Source organism: Pan troglodytes, chromosome 18 (genome assembly GCF_028858775.2).
Source record: "Pan troglodytes isolate AG18354 chromosome 18, NHGRI_mPanTro3-v2.0_pri, whole genome shotgun sequence".
In the NCBI taxonomy this organism is placed as follows: Eukaryota; Metazoa; Chordata; class Mammalia; order Primates; family Hominidae; genus Pan; species Pan troglodytes.
In genome coordinates this window covers 71,918,577-71,931,202 of record NC_072416.2, presented here as the reverse complement: position 1 = coordinate 71,931,202, position 12,626 = coordinate 71,918,577, and the positions used below count along the sequence as shown (strand labels likewise).

The 12,626-nt window shown below is 54.5% G+C and overlaps 1 protein-coding gene across 6 annotated transcripts in view; it reads right to left on the bottom strand.

Moving 5' to 3' along the window:
- The window catches only part of VAC14 (VAC14 component of PIKFYVE complex), a 113,820-nt gene that overhangs the window by 66,543 nt on the left and 34,651 nt on the right, over nucleotides 1-12,626 (bottom strand). For all 6 annotated transcript variants that reach the window (XR_010152443.1, XR_010152442.1, XM_016930117.4 and 3 more), the window contains 2 exons: nucleotides 8,884-9,028; nucleotides 8,543-8,608 (listed from right to left, as the gene is read on the bottom strand). Coding sequence is in view for 4 of the 6 variants with exons in the window: in XM_016930117.4 (XP_016785606.1) it covers nucleotides 8,543-8,608; nucleotides 8,884-9,028 (211 nt within the window). In the remaining 2 variants the exon portion in view is untranslated. The remainder of the gene's footprint in view (nucleotides 1-8,542; nucleotides 8,609-8,883; nucleotides 9,029-12,626) is intronic.

The following is a 12,626-nucleotide window of genomic DNA, read 5'->3' as shown; positions in this document are numbered from 1 at the left end:
CTGCCTTCACCAGGAGCTAGGCAGCACCCTCCTGGCCCCCAATCCATTCATACCAGTTACTGTGCCCAGCTCTGGGTCCTCACTGGTCCATCTGCCCAGGGCAAGGAACATGGAGAGGTAAATACTCAAACCCTCCTGGCACACAGTCCTGTCTTCCCTGGAAGGAGGTGGCAAGGCTGGCCGCAGTTACTCTGGGTCCCCCTGTGCTCTGGGGTGGCTGCTGTGGGCACTGACACCACAAGGTGGGAACATCTGGAAGAATGAGGGGTGGGTAGAGGCCCTCTCAGTGGGTACAGTTCTGGGACTGTTACCTTGCCATTCCCCTCTCTTCCCTAGCAACGATTTGCTGCCAAGCCTCATTTTAGAAGACCACAGTCCTCTCTGAACCCCCAGCAGTGGCTGCCGGTACCTCTGCTGGGCCTGGGGCCTAGCTGTCCCCGAAGAGGAAGGCTCAGGGCCGTGGCTGGAGTCTAGCTGCTTTGCTAGCTGGCGGTGGCCCTTCTCCCTGGCCCATGACTCCCTCTCACTTGTTCTCAGAAGCCCCCAAAAGAAGCTGCAGGGACAGCCGTGGGGAGAGGGGACAGAGGGCAGTGTCCCCTGCCCATGGCAGGGCCAGGGGAGGGTGCCTCAGGAAGAGGGTCCCCGGGCCATCAGTGCCCACCCAGCTCCTCTCCCCTGCAGGCTGGGCTCTTGCAAGAGGAGTCAAGTTCTTTGGGCACCGACAAGGCACCCCTCCATTCTCTGGGCTGAGGCTGTATCTTACTGTGTGATCTGATTTTAAAGATATCTGTGGAATTGAGGTGGGGGTGGAGGGGTGTTTTTGTTTGTTTTGGAGAGTGGATGGAATGAAAATTGGAGGGAAGTGAACACTGAGGCAAGAATCTGAGGAGGAAAAACAAGTACTGTTCTTACGGAAGACTGTCCGCTTCTGAGCAGGCAGCATTAGTATTCCAGGGAGTGGAGTCAGGACCACACAGATTCAGGGCTGGAAGGGATCTCAGACCATCCAGTCCAACCCCAGTACCCTGGGAAGAAAACCGAGGTGAGGCGGTGTCATGTGACCTGCCTGTCCCGTGGAGAGCCGGGCAGCGTGGGGACAGAGGCTGGCCCTCCTGATCTGCACCCAGGCGGCTTCTACACCACCCTGCAGCAGGCCTGGCCACCGGCCTCAGCGCTTCTGGGAGAAGGTCAGCCAGGTGGAAGATGGAGAGGGCTTCTGGACTGAGCCCTGGAGGGGGGCTAGGGGCCACCAGGTCAGTGAGCAGCCAGGGACAGCCCATGGGGCCTGGGAAGGAAGGTGCAGGAGAATGAGGTCAAAGTTAAATGCACAGAGGGAGAAGGTGCATTTAGAACTGAAGGTCAGCCAAGGACAAAACCCTATGGGGTCAGCGGAGGGCCTGGGCCTGGATAAGGCAGTGCCTCCACCCTGGGCCGGGTCCCTGCTCTGCAGTGAGGTGACACCTTGTGTGAGGTTTTCGATGCTCTGGAATCAGACAGATTTGACTGTCAATTCTGGCTGCTGACAGTGTGACCTTAGGCAAGTGATCCTCCTCACACCTCGGGATAACTGAGATCACTCCTGGACCACCATGTGGATTCATTAAGACACAGATGCAATGCACTCAGAATGGGGCACAAGCCCCGCAGACTTCAGCTGGGGCCCTCTCCTCCTCCTAGTCTCCTCCCACTGATACGAGGGGTTGACACATGACCCACCACGGTTCCTAAAGAAAGCTGCAGCGGGGGTGGTGGAGGGGCCGTCATTGGCTCTCTAAGCTGCCCTCAAATGAAGGGGCCTCTACTTTAGTGGAAGCCCCCATTTTGGGGTAGACACTGAGGGATGGCAGTAACAGCTCCTCTCTTTGGGGGATGGGAGAGAGCAGCCCCAGCCACCTGGGAACCTAGGGGCACTCTGCTTCCTCCCACCATTCCTCACAGCACAGCTCTGGGGTTTGGGGCTTCCCCCAGGTGGGACCCCAGGCCAAAGTCCCTGTCATCAAGAATTAAATCCCTTTAAAGCAGGCAGATGAGCCCTGGGACCCAGCTGGCCAACCCACCTGACCACGGTGACAAGGACTGCTTGGGAAGGATAAGGTAAGGGAGTACATCTGTGGACCGGATGGCATGAGGCTGGAGAAAGAAAGGGGCACGCTGGGCTGATACACAGGGCTGCTTCTGCCCTGAGGCAGGAAGCCAGGCAGCCTCACCCCAGCTCTGCTCTGCTCTGCTCTGGGCTGGGCTGAGGCTCCAGGCAGGCGTGGCAGCAGCAATGGCACTGCCAGCCCAAGTTGGGCCGTTCCTCTGGGCTCCTAGGCAAGCCCCGATCTGCTTCTCTTTCTGGCAACTCGGCCTGGCCCCAGTGAGTGCTCTCCTTTCAGATCTCTGAACCTCCTGAGTTTTTCCGATCCATTTCTCCTGGGACCTGCACCATGAAAACAAATGAACTCTCCCCTTCCTCCCCTACCAAAGCAAATCGCACCTTAAAATACAGTCTAGGGCATGGCAGGGGGTGCTTCCCAGCGCCTACCCTGCTGGTGAGGGGCTGAGAAGCCCAAGACCAAGGAGGGCTGGATAGGGCATCTGCCACCAGTGAAGAGCCCCTCAAGGCGCCCCATTCCTCTCCCCTCAGGACTCAGCAGAGGCTGGGACAGCCCTTGCGGTTCTACCCCATGGGTCAGGCACTTCTGCTACCTGTCCTCAACCCAGGTACCACTGGGTTGGGGAGGCACCGGGCCACCTTGGACTGGGTACATCGCTGTACCCATGGTGTACCTTACGAAACTTACAACAAAAGCTCCTTTTCAGATGCCCTTACACCACTCCCTAGACCCTGCCCCCTACCATCCTTTCCTCCTGAGTCATGGCCGTGCCGCAGTGGGTGTGATGGGTGGCCCATGTTCTTCATGCAGTGACTGGGTTCCCGAACTAGAAACGCTACCACTGCCATGAATACTGTCCTCAGAATCCTACTTTCCAATTTTTCCAGAAAGGTGGTTCTCATTTCTTTTCTTTGCATCTACACCAGTCACAAAAGCCACAAACTCCCATCAGCAATTTTTCTGTTACTCTGAAGCTACGGGAGGGGGAAGAGAGGAGTTCCTCCTGGGTTGAGACTCTTCTCCAAAGTGTTAAGGACGCCCCGGCTCTGAGATGCTGGGAAGACTCTGGGGAGACTTTCTCTGTAGGCCCAACTGCAAAGAAAACAGTTCATGCTGGTGACTGAGCCCAGCAGGGCATGCCTTCTCGATCTCAAAGGTTTTGCTTTTGTGGCTGTGGAGGCTCCAATGCAGGTCCTCTGCTGACGACGCCATTTCTCTTCCTCTCCCTGGACTCAGGGCGGCCAGCTGGAGCCCTTCCGCCTGCGAGTCGGGGAAGTGGCGCTGTGAACCTGCTGACAATGGGGCTCTAATGAGTAGGGCTCATGCTGAATGCAGCCTTGCTCCTGCTCTGGGCAGCCTCAGCCCAGGAGTGCTGGGGAAGCTGGAGAAGGGAAGACGGGAGGGGAGACAAATGCACAGAAGGCCAGTCCTGTGGCCCACTGTGTCCTTGTCTGCCTTTCTATGACCTCAAAATGGAACTCAAGTCCCTCAAACACCCCTGAGGTCCTCCGGCCTCTAGAGACAGGCAGGAAAACAGAGAGCAGCTTCTGTCCCGGGTTTTGCTGCTGAAGCAGAAGCAGGGAGGACCCGGAACAGATGCAGAGCCCATTGCCTTGATCTCAATGTGCATCTCCAGGCCCTTTACAGAAATGACCTCCTGCATCGGAGGAGCTACTGCTTATCGTGGATTTATGTGTGCTGGGTCCCGAGGGGAGCATTTGACATTCATGATCTCATTTCATCCTTATAACAAACCTGGGAGCAAGCTTCCATTATTATTTTCTGTTTACAAACAAGGAACCTAAAGCTCAGAGAGGCTAGGTTACCAACCATCAAGTGGCAGAGCCCAAGGTGGACTCCTAGACTTCCTGAACCCAAAGCCCACGCTCTTAACCACCAGGCCTCAGTGTCACCTGGGTAGAGAAGGAAGAACCAGAGAGGGAAGTCATTCAGAATCACATCAAAATTACAAAACACTGAGAGTACTCATCATAAGTGAATAAAACCTACAAAAAAAGACTCTAAAGCATTACTGAAGGACATCAAGATGGCTCACAGGACTGAGAAAGAGCCTGGCTCCTGGGTGGGGGAGTTCACCACAGCGAGACGCCAAGTTCCCCCAACATACTTGTAACGACAGACAGGTCATTACAATGGGCCAGGGTCTGGGTGAGGGGGTTACGCTTTCTCTTTAAACACGCCTATGAGGCTGGTGTAGACATCATTATCCCCTTTTCACAGGCCCAGGGAGGGTAAACTCCTTGGCCAGGGTCCCCGGTAAGGAAGGTTTAGAGCTAGGATTCAAGCCAGGGTCATGGCCACCTGTCTGGGACGTTCATGTTCACTCACAGGGGAATAGACATCCTTCCAGGATTTTCTGGAGACTGTGATCACCCTGAGAGTTCCAAAAGCAGGCTGGGAGGCAGCTGTGCCTAGGAGTTGTGGACTACCTGAGGTCCCACCATCGGGACCATGGAGAGGGCCCCCATCCCGTGGATATTCACAGGTGGGGGTATGGCCATCTTACAGGCAGAACTCACTCAGGCAGCATGGCGGCTGCCCAGCTGCCAGGCAGCCAACAACTGGCATCTTCTGGGCAGGGGAAGCAGCAGTCTCACCTCCCAAACAGGGACCCAGCAGGATGCAGTGAGCACGCACCCTGCATTCTGCACTGTGGAAATCAGGGTCACATTTTCACTTAAAAAACAATCAGATCTCTAGCTATGGGAGGATTTCTACTCCAGTGCCAGGAATATTAATTTGACACCTGCAAATTCTTTTTGACAAAAGGAATTTTCAGATAACGTCTGCAAGGAGCAGGTGGTGCTGAGGAAACAGCCACTTATCTTGAATAATGGGAAGGCAGAGACAACCGAGGATGCCAGAAGGTGGAGACTAACGAGGTGTCACTCGGTGGAACTGAGGAACAATGGCAGACGAGACACCCCAGCGAGGCCACGCACCCGTGGGACTGACAGAGATGGTGGTGGCAGCAGAGCTGGGTCTCTGAGGCTCTGCTGCGCCAGCTCTTGCATCACCAACACCTGAGCACACTGTCCCCTGCGAGCAGTGGCTCTCAGCGAGAGGGAGGAGCATGTGGGTTTATCACAACCATCCTGGGAGAGCAAGACATTTGCAACACAGATGACAAAGTGAATGTCCCAAATACACAAAGAGCTGCTACAGATCAATAAGAAAAGTGGACGAAGGATCTGGGGGCTGAAGGGGGAGCTTTTTCAAAGTACACATACCAGCTGGGCATAGTGGCTCATGCCTGTAATCCCAGCACTTCGGGAGGCCAAGGCAAGCAGATCACTTGAGGTCAGGAGTTCAAGACCAGCCTGGCCAACGTGGTGAAAGCCCGTCTCTACTAAAAATGCAAAAAGTTAGTCAGGTGTGGTGGTACATGCCTGTAATCCCAGATACTTGGGAGGCTGAGGCAGGAGGACTGCTTGAACCCCGGAGGTGGAGGTTGCAGTGAGCCGACATCACACCACCGCACTCTAGCCTGGGCGAGAGTGAGATTCCATGTCAAAAAAACAAACAAACAAAAACAAAAAACTCACAAAAACAACAAAAAACACATACACCTCTCCATACTCTCCACGCTCAAGAACTTCTGGAACAAGACCACAAAACCTTCCCCTGATGAAATCATGAGGAAATGAGGAGGAAGATACAACCACACACAAGCTCGCCTCCTGCTGCTGACATGGGCTGGGAGCATGCTGGGTGAGACTCAGGCCTGGTGAGGAAGCGATTAAGGGCCCAAGCTTTGGTGCCAAACAGATCTGGCTCTGGGTTTGGGCTCTACCACCTCCTAGCTGTGTGCAGGTCACGTGACCTCCTCAGGCCATAGTTTTTAGAAATGCAAAATGGAAGTAAGACGACTCCCCCCAGAGAACCATCGTGAGGGTTCTACAGACACAAGTGAAGGGTCTAGCGCGATTCCTCCCATGGTAATGACTTCCTACAGTTAAGAATCTTCCACGACAACCTGTGCCGCGGGGCTGCCTAGCTGGAAGTGAGAGCCTTCGCAGCGAGCACTGAGGTTAACTTCCATGAGTGAGGACTTTGGTAGGAGAGGACCTGCCTGTCTGGCTGTGTTCCTGCTTAACCTAACAAGCTTTCATAGTCTTGAATCCCAGAGAGCTCCAATTCGAGATCAGGGCTGTTTGGAAATATTTGAAAAATCCTGAGAGGGCACTTTCTAGATATCCTAGAAAGGAAGTTTCAGGAGAAGATGGGCTTTGTCTTGTTCATGGTTGTCTTCCCATTGCCAAGTACACAGTACACCCTCAGGCCCACCAAAGATTAAGCAGGGGACACTTAGGAATGTGATTCTGGAAAGCAACCGGATGGGGTAAGATCAGGACTCATCACTAATGATTAAGGTCCCCAAATCCCTCCTCTAGAGAGAAGGGGAAGCAGAGGCTCTTCACTGCTGTTATGGTACCCCTCAACTGTCCCCAACTGTCCCCCAGAGCAGTTTCCACGCCCTCCCCAGTGCAGGCCCACAAGACGTGCCCCAAAGCCCTGACAACATTTGGCACTTCAGCAAATCGAGTTTCCACAGCCACAGCCTGAACAGCGCTGTTTAATGGACTGCATCTCCGCCTGCTCTCTTTAAATGCGCACACACAAAAACCAATTTCAAGCACAGAAAGCTGGATGGGATTAAACAACTCAGTTTAAAGGACTGAAAACTCAGCTGCTTCCAGTGAAGTCCTAGGGAAGGAACCAATCAGCAAAGTTCTGCTCTTCTTTTTTGTATTGAAATGAGGGCTGTGACTGTGCAGTGAGTCACTCCCAACTCGCAGGCAGAACGGGGCCAAGTCCACCTGGGCCTCGCGCTGCAGGGGGTGGTGCATGGAGAGAGGGTGTGTGTGTGTGTGTGTGTGTGTGTGCGCGCGCGCGCGCGCATGGGGGCGGGGGGTAGGCAGGAGAGGCCAAGGGCATACTCACAGACCATCTGTTTTGGATTTTTCTGGTAATACAGAAAACCTCAGAGGACCTAGAGGTTGATACCTGCCTGTCCATTTCTCTCTTCAGCCCAGGTTCGGGAAAGCAAATTCAGGCTGCAGGACAGCTGCCCCGGCCCCCCACAAGCCTGGCACCAGCCCAGGGAAGACTGAGGAGCCTCACTCCATGGGGACTGGTGAGCAATAGCCCTCTCCCATTCCCCCCACCCAGCCTCATCCACTCTCTGCAGTGTGGGCAGGTCTGTTGATTCACGAGCTGGCTGCCTCATGGAGATACAGCTCTGCCTACAGCTCACAGTGCCTTGGCGCTCAGAAGAGGAAAGTGGGCTGAGGCTCAGCTTGGACCGTCAGCATCTGAGATGCAGCCTGAAGAGCTGGTATGGATGGAGGGATGGGATGCTGCCGTGCAATGGGCACGCGCAGCTGCAAACCCTGCCGCTTGGCTGGGAGGCAGGGGAACCCGGTAAAGGAACACCACGCAATGGGCATGGCTGAGAATGGAGTGTGGAAAGGTGTGTGTGGCTGGGGCAGACTCCTGCCCAGATGACAGGAAGAGCCAGGGGCCCCCTCCACCTCCCAGGCCAGCCTCTGTACTCCAGCTCTCTCAGAGGGCTCACTCCTGCTGCCTGGGATCTGGGTCAGCCTCTCCCTCTGCACCAGCAGCTCTTGGTGGCCCCAAAAAGGCAAAGCTTAAGGGTCCAATTTCAAACTAGAGGTCATAATGGAGTCCAGCTGAAATGAGTAACACAACCAACGCTAACTGAGCGTGCAGCAGGGGCCCGGCCCAGTGCTTAGCATTTTACATGGATCATTTCCCTCTCACATCCCCCTATGGTTACTGCCCTCATTGAACAGAGGAAAACTGAGATGCTGAGATGCAGAGATACTAAGTGTCTTGCCTTTGGGCAGCCTCACTCCAAGCCAAGCTCCCCGCCTGTCCTGTGCTGCCTCCCTCACTGACACTCTGCCCCAGCTGCTCCAGAAGGGACTACAGAAGAGTCCTCACTCCTAAAGTGAGTTTTTTTTTGTTTTTGTTTTTGTTTTTTTGAGACAGGGTCTCACTCTGTCGCCCAAGCTGGAGTGCAGTGGCACGATCTCTGCTCACTGCAACTTCTGCCTCCTGGGTTCAAGCAATTCTCCCACCTCAACCTCCTGAGCAGCTGGGAGTACAGGCGTGCACCACCACGCCTGGCTAATTTTTGTATTTTGAGTAGAGACGGAGTTTCACCATGTTGGCCAGGCTAGTCTTGAACTCCTGGCCTCAAGTGATCCACCCACCTTGGCCTCCCAGAGTGCTGGAAAAACAGGTGTGAGCCACTGCACCTGGCCCCAAAGTGAGTATTAAACACAGCTTTACCTCTAGGAAGGATGCACTGTACCAAAATAAGCATATCTCAGTCACTAACAAGGGGAGGCAGGGCAGCCGATGTTCCATAAGTACGGGTGGCGTTGGTGACCTACCTCATCCGATTCATCCGATAACGTCTGCAGTAGGATGGGAAAGAGGCTGTCCGTGTGCCGGAACATCTGGAGAGCAGAGAAGCAGGGGTGCCCGTGAGTGCTCCCTTTGCCCCGGGACTGTGTGCAGTGCAGTGTCCCGCTGGTGTGCACGGACCCACTGGTCTGCACGGACCACTTCCCTCCCCGACACAATGAGGGCTCCTCGCAGCACCTGTCACTTCTCTGCCGGCCAGGGTTTCCCTAGAAGGGCAATGACCAAAATGCTACCAACTATGGGCAGGCCCTGGAAAACCAAGGTGGACCCAGAAGAGGCCCCTGGCTTGGAGGGGCCCGGGGCTCACCTTCCGAGGAGTTTTGATGTAGAGGTGGTAGAGCCACTTGAGAACTGCAATCCTGGTCATCATCCCAATGGCCGTGTCACTGAGGTGGCAGTTTAGGACCTGCACGATCCCGTCGAGGTGAAGGGTCACTGGGGCTCTTTCAGTGCTGTGGGTAAGATCGGGAGGGAGAGCAGAGGTGAAGCCCACCATAGCCCTCTCCCATGGAGTCATGGCACCACCCTGGGCCTGCACATCCTGAGTCACACACTGCTAACCACCGTCTAGGGGGATCGGGGGTCAGGGATAACCTGATCCCACACATCCTTGCTGGTCTCCCACCATCCCAGCTCAGCCCAGCCCAGGGGTTTGAAGGGGGCTTCTCTCTCTCCCTTTCCAAAGAAGTTTGGAGCTTGCTGCTGGGCTGGAACCATGATAACCATGTTTTGGGGGACGAGGACCAGTCTGCTGGGCTCCCACTCACTTTTCCTTTTCTTTCTCCAGCACCAGCCTGGCTTGCACAGGAGGAGAAACCCTCTCCCAGTCACTGAGCTGACCTGACCAGGCTCAAGGCATTAAGTTCAGACCCTTTCTTGGAAAAACAAAACCACCAGGTCTGGACTGTATGAGGGAAGGTCCCGATAACAACTGTTGACCTCCGCCAGGCCCTTCACTGGCCATCTGAAGGATGTTTCTCAAGTGAGGTCAGGGATCGAGGCTTGTCATTGTGCCTTGCCACTGCACCAGGGCACTCAGCACATTTGGCCTAGGAGAGACACCCTTGAGAGTTGTGACCAAAATGCGCTCCTTTGAGTTGGGGAAGGGGTAACACAGCCTCTGCCTATGAGAAACGGATATTGTTCAGGAGGTACTTTTGTTCTGGTGGGCACAGGAAGCCCCCTGGCTTCTGCGGACTGAAGTCCTGCGGGTCCCCAAAGTTCTGCTAAGCAGCCTGTGGGATGGCGGGTGCTGCTGGGAGGCTTGAGTTGGTTTTTTGCCCAAAGCACTGCTCCCTGGCACAGGCTGGGTTTTCAAGGTGGGGGCAGCATGGGTAGAAAAACCTTGGGATATCGGGGAGGGGCTCCCTTCCTACCGAGGCACTACACTGTACTTCCCAAACGGTGCCAACAGGTGCAGGCGAGGGGTTGCATTTCCTAAGGACCTGGGCCAGCAGATCAGTCCCCTGCCGGTATAAAACCGTCTCTTCGTGGCATTTCTAGGCTGCTCAATTATTCATTTGCATCAGGAACTGATGGCTGTGCCTTCCTCACTCTCCTGCAGCCTCTCTGAAGCTCATTTGATGTGAATCCCTAAAGGGCACGATTCTGCGCTCTGTAATTGCTAAGAGGAATTGCTATTTAATATGGTTTGATGATCCCCATGGTGCACATTTCAGGGGCAAGAGTGGGCACATCTATCCTCTGGTGGCCAGGAGCTCCGGGCATGTGATACAGCCACAGAGCCTGGAACTGAGTCTCTGGGCGGGTGGCCACTGTGATATCCCTAGCGGTCACGTGGCTGGAAGTTCCTGGTGTCTTCTGAGGATATCGAAACACTTAAATCTTTGCTAGCCTGAGACAGACGGGGACAGTACTGTGCAGGTAGAGGAGTCTAGGGCGGTAAACACTGGCCCCGTCAATCTCTTAATCAGTTTCTCTCAAGTCCACTGTCCCGCAGAAATACAACGCAAGTCACAGATATAATTTTACATCTTCCAGTTTTCAATTAAAAAGGAGAAACAGGTGAAATGAATTTCAATGCTGTTTTAATTGACCCAATGTATCTAAAATATTAGCATCTCAACATGTAATCAATATAACAGTGAATGTAAACATTCCCAACAAAATCTATTCTCTTTTGTGTCCTAAGCCTTTGGGACCTGGCGTGCATTTCACCGTTACGGTGCACCTCGGTTCAGAGTAGCCAACAGGCACTCAGTAGCCACATGGCTGCCGCAGAGGCCCACACAACAGTCCACGCCAGGACTTTCTGAGTGTTTCCTTGTCATCTCTGGCAGTTTCCTAGCCACTCCCTTAGCTGACGGCCAGCATTTACTGTTTTATCTCCCATTCCCTCTTTTTCCCGTCCTGCAGAGCTCCTTCCCTTGCATTCTGTTCCACACACTTTTTGGGCTGGAAGAATCCCCTGGCTAGAGAAGCTCATGTCCTGGTGGTGGAAGAGATGCCGCCCTACAGCCCAAGGCCTTATGCAAAGCAGGTGAACAGAAGCCACCCCCACCCCAACCTGGTCTTTCCTGACCCTGTGAGCCCCAAAGTCTGTAGTGAGCCCCTTTCCAGCAGAAGCCACAGGGACATGTAGGCTGCCAGGATCCAGGGTGTCACGAGGACCCCGTGCCTGGCAAATCACTGTGACAAGCTTGGCTGAAACAGTACCCCCTGGGAGGAAGGCCTTGTTTTTCCTTGTTTCCCTGGGATCCTTGGAACTGCTCTGGAGCTGCTGGTGAGGAGGAGGGCGGTGCCGTGACCAGGTCCCCTACTCCACTGGCATGGGGCAGGATCAGTGGTGTGTGTGAGCCCCTGGGGGGAATAACAGCTCTGATAACAATGGCAGCCATGATGGTTGTGAAAAGTGAAAGCTCTCCTGGGCGCTTTCCTACACAGCCTCATGTCACTCCTTAAAAAGCCCTATGGCCTAAAGCATGCCACTTCCATTTCGGAGAAGAGGGAACTGAAGCACACAGATAGGAAGTCACCTGGCCAAGATTACACGGCCAGGGAATGGTGGGGCCGCACTTTGGATCTGATCAGTCTGACTCCAGAATAATCTCACCCGCCACACGGCACAGCCTCCTGACCAGGGCAGCAGGCTCAGAGAGAGTCCCTGGTGGCATCGCCTCCACTGTATCCTGGGAGGGGCAGCAGAACGGCAGCTCCAGTGTGGACCAGCCCCTCTGCACCCAGGGGATACCTGGCAGCTCCAGGTGTCCGTGGAAGGAGGTTAGCACACATTTTTCAGTGTAATTTTGTATCAGAAGGGTAGACAGTGGCTCACACCTGAAATCCCAGCACTTTGGGAGGCCGAGGCAGGAGGATGATTTGAGGCCATGAGTTTGAGACCAGCTTGGGCAACACAGCAAGACCCTGTCTCTGTGAAAAATTTTAAAAATTAGCTGGGTGTGGTGGTACATTCCTATGGTCCCAGCCACTCGGGAGGCTGAAGTGGGAGGATTATAAGATCCCAGCTGCTGCCAGCTCCTAGCTGTCAGCTCACCTATGGTGAGCTATGACTGTGTCACTGTACTCCAGCCTGGGTGACAGAGCAAGACCCTGTCCCAAAAGGAAAAAAAAAAAAAAAAAAGAAAATCAAGGGGAGGCAGAGGACACGGGGGAAGCCTGGTGCTCCCCACCGGTGCACTAAGAATCCAAAAGGGCCAAGATGTCAGGCTGGATGGCCCCTCGGCAAGCTGAGCTCTGTGGCTCACAGTGGCCCTAAGATGCTGCTGGCCAGCCTGTGGGGCCTCTCCTGCAAGTGGTGCTGTGTCAGGGCCAAAGAACGGCAGCATATCACGGAGCTGGTATGTGAACTGGCAGCATTTCGTGTATTAACATTCTCCAACTTTCTCCACAGCAAACACCTGAACACAGCGAACCTGAAGGTATAGGGCATCTTCAGGCTGCTACTGAGGCAGTCCTGCCGCACTCAACCCAGAACCTCATCACTGAAAGGAACCTCACGGTTCAGGTAACACAATCCTTCAAGGTACGGATGAGCAAGCCCAGGTCCAGAGGCAGTACGGGACCCATCTG